Source organism: Podarcis filfolensis (assembly GCF_964270895.1).
Source record: "Podarcis filfolensis genome assembly, chromosome: 2".
NCBI lineage: Eukaryota > Metazoa > Chordata > Lepidosauria > Squamata > Lacertidae > Podarcis > Podarcis filfolensis.
Genome location: NC_139605.1, coordinates 6,165,169 through 6,184,340, shown reverse-complemented (window position 1 = coordinate 6,184,340; position 19,172 = coordinate 6,165,169). Strand labels below are relative to the sequence as shown.

General features: G+C 47.4%; 1 protein-coding gene and 1 long non-coding RNA gene across 10 annotated transcripts in view; one reads left to right on the top strand and one right to left on the bottom strand.

The window, feature by feature from the left end:
* The window catches only part of LOC310756986 (class I histocompatibility antigen, F10 alpha chain-like), a 151,731-nt gene that overhangs the window by 17,225 nt on the left and 115,334 nt on the right, over positions 1 to 19,172 (top strand). The window contains exon 7 of one of the 7 annotated variants that reach the window (XM_083602026.1): positions 159 to 1,069. The exons of 4 other annotated variants lie outside the window; for them this stretch is intronic. In XM_083602026.1, coding sequence (XP_083458152.1) covers positions 159 to 190 — 32 coding nt within the window. In that variant the 3' untranslated portion in view covers positions 191 to 1,069. Of the gene's footprint in view, positions 1 to 129; positions 1,070 to 19,172 lie in introns of those variants that run through there. 2 more of the 7 variants (XM_083602024.1, XM_083602025.1) reach the window with 2 other exon arrangements.
* Positions 473 to 19,017, bottom strand: LOC310757337. 3 transcript variants are annotated; one of them, XR_014545069.1, is made up of 4 exons: positions 11,872 to 12,986; positions 11,653 to 11,786; positions 4,793 to 5,407; positions 473 to 4,313 (listed from the first exon to the last, which is right to left on the bottom strand). It is a non-coding gene; the product is annotated as an uncharacterized lncRNA (long non-coding RNA). The 3 variants fall into 3 exon arrangements; XR_014545067.1 differs by lacking the exons at positions 4,793 to 5,407; positions 11,653 to 11,786; positions 11,872 to 12,986 and adding an exon at positions 18,071 to 19,017; XR_014545068.1 differs by lacking the exons at positions 4,793 to 5,407; positions 11,653 to 11,786 and having other exon boundaries at positions 12,058 to 12,987.

Here is a 19,172-nt window from a genome sequence, read left to right as displayed (position 1 = left end):
AGGGATGGTGGCTTCCCTTTGGAGGCTGGACTAGATACCCTTTGGGTTCCCACTAGCTCTGTAATGCTGATGCCCCCACACCATGATGTTGGCTTAACTTTGAAACACTCCTGTTTTTTATTTCTGCAGTTTCATACCAGCCCAGTGTGTGAGATGAGACCAGAAGGAGCCTGCCCAAGTTTGGCTGTGATTTGCAGAGGCTCAGAGCTCCTGCTGCCCTTTAATGCTGTTTCTGATGTTCCTTAATCCTGGCTCTCACCCATCCATTGTGACTCCAGCTGTAACCTGAATTTGAGGATAATCATGGTTTTTTGATGGATTTTGGCTAATTTTGCTTTGTATCTGATTTTCAGAAATGTGTTTGTATTCATCAGAAATGTGCCAGATATACACAACTAAAAGCTTTAAAAAGGGATGGGGAGATTGAGCAGCGATTTTGATGGTATCTCTTGGTTCTTTGTTGCTGTGGATCCCTCCACAATCCCTTCCCCAATCTTGTGTCCCTCACTTGCCATCCAAATTGAAGGAAAGGCAACATTTGAGAACTGCTTTAGGTGTATTATGCATGAAATAGGCTAAATTGTTATTGCCTACCTGCCTCTTGGGCCGCCCAGCCTTTGGCTAAACGGATGTCATGTCATGGAATGTGTAAAAGCAGCCTAATTGCTCTGGCTGAGTGTTTTCAACCCACCTTCTGTGTGAGGAAGTGAAGAAACTGGCAGGGAAGGATGGTTGGCAAGGAGGAGGGATGCTTAGATGCTCAGGTGTTGAAGCTGAAAGAGAGAAGGAACAGAGTGGCTGAAGAGAGAGGCGACTTTCCTACAGGAGATGAGAGGGATTCTTGCTTCAGATTCTGCTGACAGCCAAGGATGAAGCCAGCAAGGAGAAGAGGCAGATCAGGAGTTTCATGGCCAGAGTTTGATCTGAAATAAGCAACCCCTTCTTTTGGGTTGCAGGCCTCCAGTTCATGAAACTTGTTGCCTGGTCCCCACAGCCTTCTAGGAAGGGTGACCCACTGGGAGTGGGGCCACATGAACTCTTCCAAGTAAACTACTTTTGTTGCCTTCAATTTGCCTAATTTTTATCTCATACATTCTTGCTTTTCCACCTATGGCCCTTGAGGAACATACTCGGTCCATCTGTGGTTCCCACCATATGATTCCCTCCATCTTCCTTCCCTTCTCATAGGCTGGCATTACTTAAGGAGACTCTTTCATAGAAATAAGAATGCAATAACTCTCTTAAACCTCCAGGGGCTGCAGGACTCTTCTTGCCTAACCCAATGGATTTGCTGCAGCTTATTTTGAAGACACTGGATGTACCGTATTTTTCGCCCCATAGGGCGCACCGGCCCATAGGGCGCACCTAGTTTTTTTTGGGGGGGGATAAAGAAAAAAAAATTATTTCCCCCCAGGCGCGGGGTCTCCCCAGGCTTGCGGATATCTGCCCGATATCTGTTCAGCGCACCCCAGGCTTCGGGATGCAGGCAGCTCTCTGCAAGCCATGGGAACCCGGCGTGACTTCCCACCGGGCTCCTACGGCTTGTGGAGAGCTGCCCGGGGCGCGCTCCACTGCGCTCCCCGGTTTTTGGGCTGCAGGCTGCTGTCCGCAGGCCTTGGGAGCCCGGCGTGACTTCCCGCCGCGCTCCCTAGGCTTGTGGATAGCTTCCTGAAGCCTGGAGAGCGAGAGGGGTCGGTGCGCACCGACCCCTCTCGCTCTCCAGGCTTCAGCAAAAGCCTGCATTCTCCCCATAGGACGCACACACATTTCCCCTTCATTTTTGGAGGGGAAAGTGCCTCCTATAGGGCGAAAGATACGGTAATTGTTACTATATTTTTCCAGAAGGTAGCCCTGTTTAAGGAAATTTTTAATGTTTGAAGTTTTACTCTGTTATTAATGGAAACCCAGCCAGATGGGCAGGTGTCAGGGAACGGCAGGCAGCGAGGGAGGAAAGAAAGGGAGGATACAGAGAACGATCCCCTCTGATTAGCAGTTTTTCGTCCTCAGAGGAGAGAGAAGAGGGGAGTGAGTCTGAGCAGGAGGGGCTACTTCTGAGAGAGAGTGCTCCTCGTCACAGGGAAAGAAGGAAGGGGCTGGGCAGATGGCTGTGCTGTGCTGGGGGGAGCGAGGGAGAAAAGAGGCCAGTCGGAGCAACGCGTCATGAAGTTCGGATCACTTTGTTCTGCCTGTAATTGTGTCGGGAGGCAATAAAGAGTGGAATTTATGGCTGGCTGCCGGGAATGCTTTCTCTGCTAAGAGCAGCAACACAAAGCAGCTGGAAAGCTGACAGCAGGGTATAAATAATAAGCTTATAATTATAATTATTATTTTGTAATATCCATTTGACTGAAATAAATAAGGGTGCACCCCCTTTGTATTTAGTGGTTCTTTCCTTCTTATCACAGGAGTTCCAGAGATCAACATCTCCTGATAATATTCACAGACTCTGGCAGGGAGGTGCCAATAATTGGTCTTCCTTTGTAAAGTGACTGATGAACTAGTGTCCAAAGCGAGATGCGGACATAATCTGTGGCTTTGCAGGGGTGGGATTAAGTTACCTGAAGCCAAGAGGGTGTGAAGTCTGCTCAGGGCCTGGGGGTGGGGGAAACCACCTGGATGCTGTCCTTGGTTCCAGGACGGAAGAAAGGAGGCTTGGAACTATAATAAAAGAGATGCATAGATATCTGATCTGGGGCAGGGGGTGGTGGGAGATGACCAAGGCGGGGTTGTCCCAAAAGTCCACAATCCCAGGAGGAAGTTCTCCCACTGAAATGAAAAGAGGATGCCCAAAATATTTAATTTGTTTTACAAAATGTAAAAACAATACCATTTAAAATGAGCTAATCTTTCTCCCTCCGCCCTGGATGTAAATCTTCCCTCACCCCTTCTTCCCTGGTGGGGAGTGTGAGGCCATTTTGGGGCCCGCCTCAGGTGTCAAAACGTATTGGGCTGGCCTCGGTGTGTGAGTTATGCTGCGTACAATGGGACTTCATGGAAAACACAACTTAAGCCAATAGTGGAGCACTGCAAAATCATTTGTGCGTGAACATCTAGGAAACACGTGGGGAACTGCACTGATGGTTGCAAAACACTCCTAATTATTATTCCTGTACCATTATAATTTTATTGTATAATCTTAGAAGGTTGCAGACTGAGACGTATGTTAACATTTGAGCAGCTCCTCCATCTGTGTGGAGGTGGGTGCCCACATTGAAAAGGCCTCCGTGGAGAGGGGATCAATTTTTTAAAAAAATTATTTGCATTTTCAAAAACAAGAACAGAGAGCATATTTAACCCCCCTCTCCGTCCCTCGTCCCATTTACAACTTCATACCAAATACAGCATGTATACATATACCATATGACTTTACTTCCACACTTTTCCTGGTTCCTTTGCTTTTCTACTACTCTGCGTAATCCACATCTTTTTAATCATCCAATTTGTTATCTATTAAATACTCTCATCTATTTCAACTGCTGGATTTATACGAGCCCTGCTAAGCTATGTCTTTCTCTATACTAGTTCTTGAAATATTCAAGAAACAACATCCATTCCTCCTTATATTCCTTATATCTGTTTTCTCTTATCCTGTTCGTCAGACCAGCCAGTTCAGTACATTCAAACATTTTACACTGCCATTCTTCCTGAGTGGGTTCTATCCTTGTTCTCCACCTTTGTGCCAAGAAGGTTCTAACTGCGGCAGTGGCGCATAGTAAGAAACTCTCTTGTTTTTGGGGGACCTCTGTTGTTACTATCTCCAAAAGGAAACTCTCAGGTGTTTTGGGGAAAGTCTTTTTAGGTATCTTTTTAAATTCATTTTATATAGTGTCCCAATATTCTTTAATTATTTTGGACAACCAACACATGTGAATAAAAGATCCCTCAATTTCATTACACTTCCAACATACACCTTTTTCTTAATTAGACATTTTCGCCAATCTGGTGGGTGTTAAATACCATCTGTGGACTATTTTCATATACAATTTTTTATCGTATAACTTGCCATAAAATTCATATTTATTTTCCACAACTTTCCCCATAAATCATGATCGATATTGTGTCCCACATCCTGTGCCCACTTAATCCTGCTAAATTTCACAAATTCCTCTTTCGTTTCCCACTCCAACAGCGGTCTGTACATAATGTGATATTACATTTATATTTGTATCTAATAGGTCTTTGGTAAACAGACTTTTGTTCTGCAAAGCCATTTTTACTATCTATCTTAAACAATTCCTTAATGTGATGTACCTGTAGCTAATTGGTAACCAGATTTCTTAATTCTTCGAGATTTCTCAGTTTTGGTTCCTGTCCTGTAAGAGATTAAATTTCACTGTAAGTTAACCACTGCTTATCCATATTGATTCTTTTCCTGGTTGTAGCTTCCACTGGGGATCTCCACAGTGGTGTTTTTCTTTCTAATAAGTTTTTATACTTTCCCCATACTCTAAATAGGTTTTTTCTGATTACGTGATTTGTAAAAGTTTTATATATTTCCACTTTTCCACACCATAGGTATGAATACACCCACTTGCATTGATTCCAAAGCTGTAACATATGTGGGAACTTTGACCTTTTTTTTTTGCAACCCATGGCTTGCTTCAAATGGTCCCTTGAAGGATTTCCTAGAAATCACCTGATTTCCACTTCAGCTGGGGAAGAAAGCAGCCAGCAGGGGGCAGCAGAGGATCACAAAAAGGGGAAAACAGCAAAATACAACTAGGGAATGTGGAGAAATGGGGTGGGGTGTTTTGTGGCAGAGAGAGAGAGGGAGGGCAGGAAATAAACACACACAAACACCAGTGTTAATGGAGGATGAGTACTTTCTCAGCAAAATTTGCCTCTGTTCTTCAATTCCTGTGAGAAATGTCAGTCAAGCAGCCTGAGATGCAGTCACTTGAGATTCCTTTGCTAGTTTGGCATGCAAACAAAATTTAGATTATTGGAACTCAGCAAAGACTGTTTACTGCACCCTCAGCTATTCATCTTATAAGTTAAAATAAAAACAAACATTTAAAATAAAAAGACCTTGTTCTGGGAACTGCCCTGGGACTTTCCAACCTGACTCACAGGTTGCTGAGGGAGGCAGAAGGGGGCAAAGTCCCCTGGGAAACAATCCAGATTGGAACAGAGAACCACACCAAGGACGCTTTTATGCCATCTATTTGTTAGACTCGATATTCTGTTTCCACACGATACCAAGAAGGGGACAAAAATGTCAGGAGAGATGTCCCTGCAGGCCTAGTCTTGAGAGGTGGAGAAGCCTACAAGGATCCAGTGTGGGGCTGTGGTTTGACTGGGATATGGGAGCCTGGGAGTCCTGGGTTCAAATCCCCCCGCAGCCATGAAGCTCCCTCAGGGACCTTGGGCCTCTCAGGGCCGTTATGAGGAGAACATGAATGCCGGACTTCCGGAGGCGGCGCGAAACTGTAATGGCGGTCCTCTTCTAGTCTGAAGAGGGGCTCCGCAGGAAAGGGTCGTTTCGCTGCGGCACAGCGACGACCCATCAAGAAAAACCACGAGCAGAGTGAGCTCGTGGCCGTGGGACTCGGCGGGCACCTGGAGCGACCCCGAAATCGCGAAAGGAACCCCGTAAGGGGCTCCGGAGTGAAAGAGGGGTAGCGGTGCTGTGAGTTCATCGCTCTTTCTGCGGGAGTGAAGCCGCGCAGCTGTTGCAGATGAGCGCCGACCTTTCTTCCTTTAAAGATTCGACTGAAACAACAAACCCGTGAGTAAGGACGTTAAATTCGGCAGTAAATTCTTGAAAAAATTTTGGCTGTAACCGGGAGACGTTAAAAAGGAAGTCCGCCTCCCGGAGCTGCTTACAAGATCAAAGCAAGGGATCAGAGAAGCGAAAAGCGGCTGAAAAGGGATGTTTTAAAGAGGGACTTTCATGCACTTTCAGAAGTGACTGTTAACGAGAAAAGATAGACTTATTTGTGAGCAATTTTTTAAAAGGAAAATTGGAGCGATCCTCCCCAGTAAGATCATTCAAAGCTAAATTCCAAATCGTCGGGCTGCTGGAGGGGAAACTGTCTAACTGCGGAACTGTTACAAATTGTTACAAACTTTTACAGACGTATGGATACCCTTGAGCTTTTGAGCTTTAACAAGCTGGACTGGATACAAATTGTAGGCACCTTTTTGAAACTTTGTTAAAAGTTTAAAGTACTCTGCAGGACTTGTTTATTACCATTTGGGACTATTGCATTTCTGTTTTTTAACATACAGGGGACTTTAATGGCGGAAAAGTTGCCTTCTTCTTTTTGAAACTTTGGTGGTACTCCCCCTAGAGGATTTTGGGAATATAAGGCCTGGGAACAGCTTTTTATGTTTACTCTCTCTCACTGGATTGTTTTTAAATTGGATCTGTCTTTCCCATGGGACAATAACAATTTGACCTTGAACATTGACTGATGAGTGGTACAGGAAAGACAAGAGCAGCCAAAGCCAAGGAAGCTAAGGAGAAGGAAAAGGAAAAAAAGCAGGCACAGCTTGTACAAACAACTTTGACTCAGGGACGCAGATCATCAGTTCCAGCTGTGCTGGGCGTACAAAAGGCAGAAGCCGAAAAGTCTAAAATTCCAGTAGAGGAAGATATGGCAGCAGGAGCATCTGAGGGAGTTCTGAAACAAATCTTGGAGCAGTTGGCAGCTTTAAATCAAAAGGTTGACAACCAATCATCAAAAATTGACCAAGCTACATCTTCGATCCAGAAATTGACAGATCAGGTTTCCCAGCATACACAAGCAATTGAAAAATTGCAAGGAGCTACACAAGAAAACCGTAATTTGGCTGGGGAAGCTGTTCAAATTGCAACGGCAGCTAGAAAAGAGGTCGAGGAAGTTAGAGGTGAAGTTAAACCTTTGCATAAACAAATTGGTGAACAACAAGCCTACCTCTCGATGGTGGAATTGAAAAATCGTGAGAATAACCTCAGATTAAGAGCAATCCCAGAAATTGAACAAGAAGATTTAATTGGATTTTTGACAACAGAATTTTCAAAATTCTGGGGCATTAAGGAAGAAACTGACTTTAAAATAGTGTCAGCTTTTCGGCTGGGAAGATTGGTAAGGAAGGACAGACCCAGAGATTGTTTGATAATTTTGAGATCAAGGGAAGAGAGAGACAAAATATTAGGCCTACATTTCGCAAATACATTGGTGATACAAGATAAAAGGGTGGAAATTTACCGAGACATCCCAAAACAGTTATTGGACTTGAGAACCACTTATTCAGAACTGGCAAGACTGCTGAGAATCAACACAATTCGTTATAGGTGGGAGTTTCCACAAGGGTTATCATTTACTTACAAGCAGAAGAAGGTAAAGATAAAAACACCAGAGGATTTACAAAAGTTCCTGCACGATCACGGTGAAGATCTCCAAAAAGAAGCAGCAGCACTTTGTCCTCTACCACAAGCTGGGATTCCGCCTGGAGGCGGAGCAGGCCCTACACCCTCGGGACCAGAAGATACACCACTCTAGGTGTAACAAAACAGTACAGGATGTCTCTGCAGCTACTTAGTTGGAATATAAATGGCGGAAATTCTCCGGAAAAAAGAAGGAAAATATTTCACATATTGAAGAAAGAACAATTGGACATTATTTGTTTACAAGAAACCCATGTGACCAGGCTTCACAGAAAAGTCTTAGTTAACAAAAGACTAGGCCAAGAATTTATTTCATCAGACAAGGTTAAGAAAAGAGGCGTGGTGATATATGCCAAGGAGAGCCTGGCACCAAAATTTGTATTTAAAGATGAGCAAGGAAGAATCTTGGCGATTGAAATCCAGACACAAGGAGAAAAAATTTTGATATTAGGAATATATGCGCCAAATGACGGGAAATCAGAATTTTTTAAGAAGCTGCATGAGACCATGTTGGACTATATGGACTACAACAACATCATAATGATGGGAGACATGAATGGAGTGGTATCTACACATATGGATAAGTCTCAAAATCAAAACTTAACATCAGATGGCAGACTGCCTAAAACTTTCTTTGAACTGATTGACAATTTGGATCTGATTGATATATGGAGGACAAAAGACCCCCTAGGTAAAGAAGGAACTTTCTTCTCTGAGGCCCACCTGTCATGGACAAGGATCGACCAAATCTGGACATCTAGAGGGCTGGCACCCAAGACTAGAAAGGTGGAAATCTGCCCAAAAACATGCTCCGACCACAATGCTTTGAAACTAGAACTTAGACTTACCCAAACCGGTTCCTTCAGATGGAGAATGAATGACACCTTATTAAGAGATCAAGAGATTGTGAAAAAGGCCCAAAAAACGTTAAAGGACTATTTTGAAATCAACCTGAACACTACAGTTGAAAAAAGAATGATCTGGGACGCAAGTAAAGCCGTTATGAGAGGGTTTCTGATACAACAAAATACAATCAAGAAAAAGCTCTGGAATGGAAAGAAGGATAAAATATTGGAGAAAATATATCAAGGTGAGAAGAAACTGAGAACCAATCCCAAGTCAAAGGAAGTGCTGAGAGAAATCAAATTCCATCAAGCACAATACTCTAAACTGATAAATCAAGAGATCGAATGGAAAATCAAACAGATGAAGCAAAGATCGTTTGAATCAGCAAACAAATGTGGAAAGCTGCTAGCTTGGCAGCTGAAAAAAAGACAAAAGTTAAATACAGTGACAAATCTAGAGATTGAAGGAAGAATGGTTCAGAAACCAGAAGAAATCAGGAAGTGCTTCCACAGATACTTCAAAGAACTTTATGCACAAGGGCCTCAGAAAGAGTTGGAGATAGATCAATTTTTAAGGATAAATGGACTACCAAAAATAACCCAAGATAAAAGATCAATCTTGAATTGTAAAATAACTCAACAGGAAATTGAAGGTGCCATTCAGAATATGCAACTTGGCAAATCTCCAGGCCCGGATGGGCTTACCTCCAAATACTACAAGACTTTGAAGGACTACTTGACACAGCCTTTGATGGAGGTATGCAACCAGATCATGGAGGGGAAGAGGGCACCGGAAACGTGGAAAGAAGCATTCATCACATTGATACCCAAGCTAGAATCTGAAAAGACCCAGCTTAAGAACTACCGTCCCATCTCACTCCTGAATGTGGATTACAAAATATTTGCAGACATTTTAGCAAGCAGACTTAAAAAGGTCTTAAATGAAGTAATTCACAAGGACCAAGCTGGCTTTCTCCCTGGTAGACATTTATATGGAAATACCAGAAACATCATTGACATTTTGGAACTATTGCAAACCAATAGGAACACAAGGGCGGTTTTAATCTTCATTGATGCGGAGAAAGCATTTGATAATATATCTTGGAAGTTTATGAAGAAAAATTTGGAAGGGATGGGAGTGGGACGGGGGTTTGAAAATGGAATAGAAGCAATCTATTCAGAACAGAAAGCTAAATTAATAGTGAACAATGTGGTGACGGAGGAATTTAAAATTGAAAAAGGGACACGACAAGGGTGCCCTCTATCCCCTCTTTTATTCATTTCAGTCCTGGAGGTGCTATTGAACATGATTAGGGAGGACCGGTTGGTACAAGGGATAGAGGTCGGAGTGAAACAATATAAACTGAAAGCTTTTGCAGATGACTTAGTTTTGACATTACAGGAGCCAGAACCCAGTACAAAAAGAGTTTTAGAACTTATTCATGAGTTTGGTCGGGTTGCAGGATTTAAGTTGAACAAACAAAAGACTAAGGTTCTGGCCAAAAACTTGACATCTACAGAAACAGAGGGGTTTCAGAGAGAAACAGAATTAAATGTGGTTAAAAAGGTGAAATACCTAGGGATCTATTTGTCTTCCAAAAATTTGAACTTATTTAAAGACAATTATGAAAAATGTTGGTCGGAAATTAAGAAGGACTTAGAAATTTGGTCAAGATTGAAACTTTCCTTGTTGGGTCGAATAGCAGCTATAAAGATGAATGTATTGCCGAAAATGTTATTTTTGTTTCAGACCCTACAGATCGTGGACAGAGTGGAATGTTTTGGAAAATGGCAGAAGGATATATCTGGGTTTGTCTGGCAGGGCAAAAAGCCTCGAATAAAGTTTAAAATACTAACTGACTCGAAAGAAAGAGGAGGGTTTGCCCTGCCGGACTTGAGGTTATATTATGAATCTGCAGCCTTCTGCTGGTTGAAAGATTGGTTTTTGTTAGAAAACACTGATGTCCTGGATCTGGAAGGGTTTGATAATGCTTTTGGTTGGCATGCATATCTATGGTACGACAAGGTTAAGGTTCATAAACTGTTCAAAAATCATATTGTCAGAAAATCAATTTTTGCAGTCTGGATGAAATATAAGGACTTATTAGAGAGTAAAACCCCGAGGTGGCTATCACCAGTGGAGGCCAAGGCTCGAAAAAGACCCAATATGGAGGCCTATTGGCCGAAATATTGGGAAATAATCGAAAAAATTGGAGACAACTGGAAACTGCAGAGTAAGGATAAACTAAAAAATAAGGTGCGAGATTGGTTACACTATGCTCAAATTCAAGAGGTTTTTAAATTGGATAAAAAAGTTGGTTTCCAAGTGGAAAAATCGAAATTGGAGACAGAATTGTTAGAACCAAAAACTAAGGTATTATCGAGAATGTACAACTTGCTGCTTAAGTGGAATACACAGGATGAGACAGTTAAATCTGCCATGATAAAATGGGCACAGGATGTCGGACATAACATTATGTTTGAAGACTGGGAAAGGTTATGGAACAACGGGATAAAATTCACGGCATGTAGTGCCCTGAAAGAAAATATTATGAAAATGTTATACCGGTGGTACATGACCCCAGTCAAGCTAGCTAAGATATATCACCTGTCTGATAACAAATGTTGGAAATGTAAGGAGGCAGAAGGGACATTTTTTCATCTCTGGTGGACCTGCCCAAAAGTGAAGGCCTTCTGGGAAATGATTTACAATGAACTGAAAAAGGTATTTAAGTATACCTTTCCCAAGAAACCAGAGGCCCTCCTGCTGGGCATGGTAGACCAGAAAGTGTCAAAGAAAGATAGAACTTTGTTTATGTATGCTACCACAGCAGCAAGAATACTCATCGCAAAGAATTGGAAGACACAAGATTTACCCACGTTGGAGGAATGGCAGACGCAGTTGATGGACTATATGGAACTAGCTGAAATGACCGGCAGAATCCGAGATTTGGATGAAGAATCAGTCGAGGCGGATTGGAAAAAATTTAAAGACTATTTGCAAAAATACTATAAGCTGTATGAACTTTAAGACAGTGCATGTTTTTGGAAAGGTTACGCTTTAGCAAATATGATTAAGCAAATGGTAAAATTAATGACAAATGAGAAAAGAAGTCAATGTGAATCAAACATTTTATGTTTATTTTAAAAGGTAACAAAGTTAAGATACAATATACTGAATATGGGTACATAATAATGGAAAGTTCCAACAAGGTTTGAAATAAGGTAACAAATTGCTGATATTGCTACTACAAAGAACGCAGATCTGGAAGGTGTGGGGAAGTCCAATGGTTTTCTTTTTTGTTAAAAAAATCAAAAATTGTTTCTTGTATTTGGGTTTTTCTGTATTGTATTGAATTGTCAAAATTATGAAAAGAAACGTAATAAAAATTATTTAAAAAAAAAAAAAAAAAATGAGGAGAACATGAATGCCACCTGGATAGAAATACTCATTTTTTGAAGGGAGAGTCAGCTAGAGAGGAAGATGCCTTTTGCCTGCCAGAAACGGGACCCAGGAGTCCTGGCTCCTGCCGAGTCTCCTCCCAAAGGGGACCCAGGAGTCCTGGCTCCTGCCGAGTCTCCTCCCAAAGGGGACCCAGGAGTCCTGGCTCCTGCCGAGTCTCCTCCCAAAGGGGACCCAGGAGTCCTGGCCACTTGGCCTTGAGGAAGAGAGCTGTGGAGGCTCAGGGTTTTGTCCTGCATGCTGAGGGAGACGGGTCTTTCCAAGGCTGAAGAGGGCCCAGGCCAAGAGGGACAAATGCCAAAGCCATCTGGGTGCTGAGAGAGAAAGCGTCTTCCCCTGAGCGCCATTTCTGCCTGCCAATCTCCCAGTCAGGCAACCTGATCTGTGGGCTGCTGTGGCTTTCGGTTTCTGCCTTGCTTGGCTGCTCTCCCTTGTACCAAAGGTCTCCTCTGCAGGGAGGGAAGCGGGAGGCTGAGGCAGCCCCACCCGGCCTGCTTCTAGGGACGGAAGCCATTTTGTGGAGGGCTGGCAGTGAAGCAGAAAGGGAGGGGAAATGGCTGCCTCCTTCCTGGAAGGGCTGCCTCAAGCAGCGGCTTTGTTATTTGTTCATTTTCATGCCACCATCTCCCTAAATTCGTTCAAGGGTGGTTTAAAACCACATAACAAAGCTATCCAGCAATGTCTAAAGTCCTGAAAAATTCTTTAAAGTCTGTGAAGAACAAAATATTTTCCTCGTGGTTGTTAGTTGTTGTCGCCCACTCCACCTCCAGGAAGAAGGGAAGAGAGAGAGAAAAAAGTCTCCACAGAGGAGACCAGGGGAGGAGAAGGAGCCTCAAGCCACCGAGGACTTTCTAAAACAATACCTGTTCTTTGAATTAAACTCAGAACCAGACAAACAGGCAGAGGGTCTTTTGGCCCTGGTGAGATTTGGTCTAAATGAGCTGTGGCAGTGAAAATCCTCTCAGGTTTATCTTGTAACAGCTGAAGCTTCCCTACTGTATTGAAAAAAACACCATATGTTACAATAATCCTGTCAGGAGGTGAGCAGAACATGGATCCTTGTGGGCAGACTATCCCTGTCCAGAAAAACTGGATGGAGCAGGTGAAAAGTAAACCTTAAGATGTCCCTGAGGTGACTGAGCCTATTTAGTCCCAAAAGTGGGTCCAGGAGAGCCCCCCTCAAAACAGCCAGCCTCTTTTTTCACAGGGGCTTCTTTGATTATACTAGTGAGGGTGCTTAGGTGACATCTATGGCCATCATCCCACCAAGATAGTTCAACAATGGATCCCTCCATTAGATTTCAAACTTGACTGGATCCAGGACCCCAGGTGAAATATACTCAGAGTCGCAAAGTGATTTCATGCTCTTTATTCAGCTCATAGAGGTGAGGAGGAATGAATGAAAGTCCCCTCAAAGTATCTGCTTTATATACATTATTTACACAATGGGCTGCACATGATTGGCTAATTCCGGAATTCTACTGTAAGCCAATTAGGTTGTGGATTCACTTCTATCTGGAGCATGATTGGGTGGTTCCTGCCAACCAATCATACTGCTGCATTGTTCTAGGACCAATCAGACTGCTGCATTCTGAATCCTATTGTTCTAGGACCAATCAGACTGCTGCAGTTTGGATCCTATTCAACTTAGTACATAACACCCCTCCCCTCTCAGTTCCAGTCCTGCCCGGGAGGTCGCATTCATAGTCCTTGAGGTACGCCGGCGGCCTACGTGTGCGTTGCGGCCTGGGGTGTTCCCTGGTCCGGGGTTCAGGTTCTGGCTCGTGTTCCAAGGATGCTGGCTGTGATGGGGCTGTATGGTCTGGCGCAACCGGCTCGCTCAGTCGTGGTTCTGGTTCCGGTGTCCTTTCGGCCTCACGGGTCCTCTCTGTATTTACTGATTCTGCCTCTCCTGCTGGCCCCTGCTGCTCTATGGGCCTCACTGCCCCACTGTTCCCTTGGGACTCCTCTGACCTGTCCTCCTCCTCCTGGTTTTCTCCCGGGAATCGTCGCCGTATCTGGTCACAGTGGCGGCGCCAGCATTGCCCCCCATCCGTTAGCACCTCGTACGACACGGGGCCAGTGACCCTGGTGACTGTGGCGGGTACCCATGCAGGGCCTGCCCCAAAATTCTTTGCGTACACTGGGTCCTGGGCCTCGAAGGTCCGGGGGTTCCTGCCTTCCCCCACCACTACCTCATCCTGAGCTCTATCGGGGTGAAGGCGGTCCAATCTGATTGCAAGGCGCCGACCCATTAGTAGTTCAGCGGGGCTCCGGCCAGCCGTTGAGCTGGGGGTGCTGTGCTGTGCTAGAAGGAATGTGGCAAGGCGGTACTCCCAATCCCCTTGCGTCATGCGGCGAAGGGTGTCCTTGGTGGTCCGCACCATGCGTTCTGCTTGGCCATTGGTGGCAGGGTGGAATGGCGCCGAACGGATGTGGCGGATGGCGTTCTGCGCTGTGAAGGTTTGGAATTCTCCTGACGTAAATGCAGTCCCGTTGTCTGAGACGAGAGTGTCAGGGTGCCCGTGGGTTGCAAACAGCCTGCGTAGTACCCGGATGGCTGCGGACGTAGAAGTGGACGGTACCAGTGCGACTTCCAGCCATTTGGTGTAGGAGTCCACCACTATGAAGAATGTTTTCCCCTGAAAGGGGCCAGCGAAGTCCACATGCAGGCGTGACCATGGTGCTCGGGCGGACTCCCAGGACTGGACTGGGGCCCTTGGGGGATCTTGGCGGGATTCTTGGCAGGCCTGGCAGTGCTTGACCCAGGCCTCTATCTCTCCGTCGATCCCCGGCCACCACACATAACTCCTGGCAAGGGCCTTCATTCTTACTACCCCTGGGCGTGTCTCGTGTAGGGCTGTGAGGACCCTTTTGCGGAGGGGCTGGGGAACAACGACCCTGCTTCCCCATAACAGGCACCCCTTGTGGGCCGACAGTTCATGTTTGTGGGTTGTGTATCCGGCGATTTCTGGCCTGGGGCTGCTGCTGGGCCATCCCCTCCACACCCAGTCCAGGACCCGGGAGATGACCCTATCTTTCTTGGAATGGTGTGCAACTTCTTGTGCCTGAATGGGGCAGTCGGGAAGCAGCTCCAGGCTCATAACCTCTTGTGCAGGTGCTGGGTCGGGGCCTGTTTCCGGTAGTGGTAGCCTGCTGAGGGCGACCGCATGGCCCATCGCCTTCCCTGGGCGGTGAATCAGTGCATACTGGTAGCTGGCAAGGAAAATTGACCACCTGAGGACGCGAGGAGACAGCACTTGGGGGGTCTGCTTTTCGGGGGCAAACAAGCCAAGCAACGGCTTGTGGTCAGTCACCACGGTGAAGGGCCGCCCGTACAAGAAATCATGGAATTTTTTTACTCCCTTCACGATTGCCAGACCCTCCTTGTCGATTTGCGAGTAGTTCCGCTCGGTTGCGTTGAGTGTCTGGGAAAAGTATGCCACCGGTACCTCTCTTCCATCCGGGAGTTGGTGTCCCAGGACAGCGCCAATGCCATAGGGCGAGGCGTCGCATGCTAGCACCACCGGCAGCCTCTCGTCGAAGAGTGCCAAGACAGAGTTTGAGAAAAGCAAGTCCTTGACTGCCTGGAATGCGGCCTCCTGGCGCTGGCCCCACACCCAAGGGGCCCGCTACCGCCGCCTTGTGGGGAAGGAAGGAATGGTAAAAGTTCAATAGTCCCAAGAAGGCCTGAAGTTCAGTCTTGTTCTTGGGCGCTGGGGCATCACAAATGGCCCATACCTTGTCCCCAGTCAGGTGGACCCCTTCTGCGTCCACCATAAATCCCAGAAAGTCCACCTGAGGCACTCCTAGTAGACATTTTTCCCGCTTCACCTTGAGACCCGCCGTCTGGAAACGATGCAGAACGGTGCGGAGGCGGTCCTCAAACTCCTCTGGTGTGGGCCCGGCAATCAACACATCATCGAAGAAGGGGGTGACACCAGGAATCCCTTTAAGGAGAGAGTCCATTAGATTCTGGAATATGCCTGGTGCCACGCTGACACCGAATTGCAGCCGCTTTACCCTGAACGCTCCTCTGTGCGTCACAATCGTCTGTGCCTCTGCTGTGGCCTCATCTACTGGCAGCTGTTGATATGCTTGGGCCAAGTCCAGCTTGCCAAAAATTTTCGACCCAGCCAGGGTGGCAAGGACATGGCTGACCACTGGCACTGGGTATGCATGGGCCGTGAGGGCCTTGTTTATGGTACATTTGTAGTCTGCGCAGATGCGGACTGAACCATTAGGCTTGACGGGTGTAACGATTGGGGTTTCCCAGGGGGCATTAGGCACCGGCTCCAGCACTCCTTGCTCCACGAGCCGGTCCAATTCCTCATCTATAAGGGGTTTCAGGGCGAACGGGACCCGGCGGGCCTTGAGCCTGACCGGTCGTACTGCGGGGTCAAGCTGTAGAGCAATGGAGGGGCCTGTATACTGTCCCAATTTCCCATTGAAAACCCCCGGAAATTCCTTGCATATGGCGTCCACGTCCACTTGTAAGCTAGTGTGGTTCACCCCGGTGACGGCTAGCCCCAGTGGTCCAAACCATGCCAATCCCAGTAAGCTAATGTAGGGGCCCTTGACCACAAGCAAGTCCAGTTGCCGCGTCCGCCCTCGGTATTGCACCCTGAAGGTCCCCACCCCCATTGTGGGAACCTTACGTTTCTGGAAGTCCCGGAGGGTGAATGGGGCCGGCCTGAGTTTGGGACCCCCAGTAGGACACAGTTTCCTTAAGGTCCTTGCCGAGATTATGGATAGAGTTGAACCCGTGTCAAGCTCCATGTGGCATGGGCCCCCCTCTATCTGTACCTCTACATAAATTTTGTCTACGTTGGGGTGGGGCAACTGGTATACCTGGAAGTCCGTGAGCTCCGTCGAGTTGCCTTGGTGCGTTGGGCCCCGGGACCTGGGGCTCTTGGATTGGTCATCTGATGCCTGGCGTCGGGTGGGCCGAGCCCGACACACCCGGGCGATGTGTCCCGATTTTCTGCACTGCCTGCACTCTGCGTTGCGGAAACGGCAGGTCCTCCTCTCGTGACTTTCTCCACAGCTTGCGCAGTTCCCTCCTTCTCGTCGAGGCAGTTCCCTCCTTCTCGTCGAGGCAGCTGTGGTATGTGGGCTGCTTGAGTGCGCTGCTGTACTCGGTGCACCTCCTCCCTGTTGGATCCTGAGTCGTCGGTGAGGTCTTCGTGGTGGACCCTCGGTTGGGACGGCTGGCTCGGCCGTGCTTCTTGCGTCGACCTCTCGGCAGCTTCCGTTGCCAGGGCCTCCTCCAGAGCGACCTGGAACGTTAGGTTCTTCTTAACGCAGAGGCGTCGTTGCAGCTTCTCATCCTTCATGCCACCGACGAGGCGGTCACGGAGCATGTTCTCCAGCTCTGAGAAGTTGCAGAAACGGGCAGCTTGGTGGAGAGAGGTCACAAACCCAGTTATGGTTTCCCCAGGGGCTTGCCGCTTTGCGTAGAAGGCATTTCGACGAGCCACCACTGAGGGCTGTGGCGAAAAGTGCCCCTTCAGCTGTTCCATTATTGTTTTGTATGGAACAGTAGCAACATCTTCAGGCGCAAGGAGAGCCCAGGCGATTTCAAACATCTCCTCTCCGCAGACGCTGAAGAATATTGCCCTCTTCTTGGTGTCTTCTTCATCGGTGACCCCTTTGGCTTCTAGGAGGAAGGTGAAATGGGAGGCGTACACTTCCCAGTCTCCAGATGCTGGGTTGAACGGCGAGAAGCTGCTGTCGGTTGCCATTCTGAGTTCCTTGTGTCCCGGGGCTGAAGCCTGGATACACGGTGCGAGGCAGTGGTGCGGCAGGTGGCGGTGCTGCGGTGCTGTGTGTGGCAGTCAGCTCAGCGGGATCCCATCCTCATCGCCAGTGAAATATACTCAGAGTCGCAAAGTGATTTCATGCTCTTTATTCAGCTCATAGTGGTGAGGAGGAATGAATGAAAGTCCCCTCAAGGTATCTGCTTTATATACATTATTTACACAATGGGTTGCACATGATTGGCTAATTCCGGAATTCTACTGTAAGCCAATCAGGTTGTGGATTCACTTCTATCTGGAGCATGATTGGGTGGTTCCTGCCAACCAATCATACTGCTGCATTGTTCTAGGACCAATCAGACTGCTGCCTTTTGGATCCTATTGTTCTTGGACCAATCAGACTGCTGCAGTTTGGATCCTATTCAACTTAGTACATAACACCAGGAATCAGAAGGGACTCAGGCATCCTGCAGACGAACCCCACCCCCCAACTCACAATATTTTGGCACCAGACAAGGGGAAATAGGGATGATAGAGATCATGCAGCTTGGGAAAAAGAGAACTCCCAAATAATTCTTTACCTTCCGACTTCACAGCCCCCCCCCCCATTAAATCAAAATCTTCCTTGTACCTGGGCAAGGAGCGGCCACTACTTGTCTCTTTCCTGATTTCTTGGAAAAGGCAGCAGCTTCTGCGTGTGTCCCATGCTTAGCTCAGGTTCCAAACGTTCAGGCTTCTGGAAGTGGGATGTGGGCCAAGCACTCTCTGGGCCAAGCACCCAGCCTTGGCTCAGGGCCTTCCAGAAGAGGTTGGGCAGCCGCTGGGTCTTGCTGACTGTGCAAAGGGGGCCTCCCTGACCCCCAACCCGCCCCCCCCGTCCTGCAGACCTAAGAGGGTCCCAGGCAGGGGGAGAGAAACTCATGTTGGGGCCAGTAGGACGAGAGAAGGAAGCAGAGATATGTGGAGATATAAAATGCCCCTTTAAAAAGCACATGAAGGAAGGAAATTGTGGCAAGCTGGTGGGCTCTGGCCTGACCCTGTGCTAAAACCAAACGTGTTTGTCAGTGTCCCAGCACCTACTTCTCTGTGTGGTCATACTCTCTCTCTCTGTTTTGACTTCAACCCTAAGGTTCAGCCCTAGTTGCAACACTGAGCATTTCTTTACAAGGCACACAGTGAACCGTTGGAACCCCCTGCCACTAGATAGAGGGACATAGGAGAAGAGCTGGGCTGCTGGATCACCCCAAAGGGGCCCATCGAGTCCAGCATGGCGGTCTCCCAGTGGCCACCCAGATGCCCCAGTAAGGAAGCATGCAAGGGGGACGGGAGGGACACCCAGCGGGTGGGATGCGAATGCATTTACTGTCTCTGACAGCGGAGGAAGAAGGGAGCCATCTTTGAAGCCATCCGAGGGCTTTTTAGAAAGAAGACCCAGGAGGCTGCCTTGCACTGCCTTGGGCCACGAGTCCACCTCGCTCAGGATCTCACAGCCCCTCTCCCCACTTCCAGAGAGGGGGACATTCCCAGACCCCCCTGGAGATGCGGACATTGAACCTGGGGTCCTCCCCCGGCAACCCACCCCCCGCCCTCCCTGCAGGGCAGGACAGGACAGGAAGAGCTGCCGGGGGGGGGAGGGAGGGGGTAGGGAGGCGGCGACTCCCAGCGAGGAGCTGCGATCACTTTCTCTTTCCCTCTCCAGCCTCGCTCCCAAACTTGCGCCTCGAGGTCTGCCT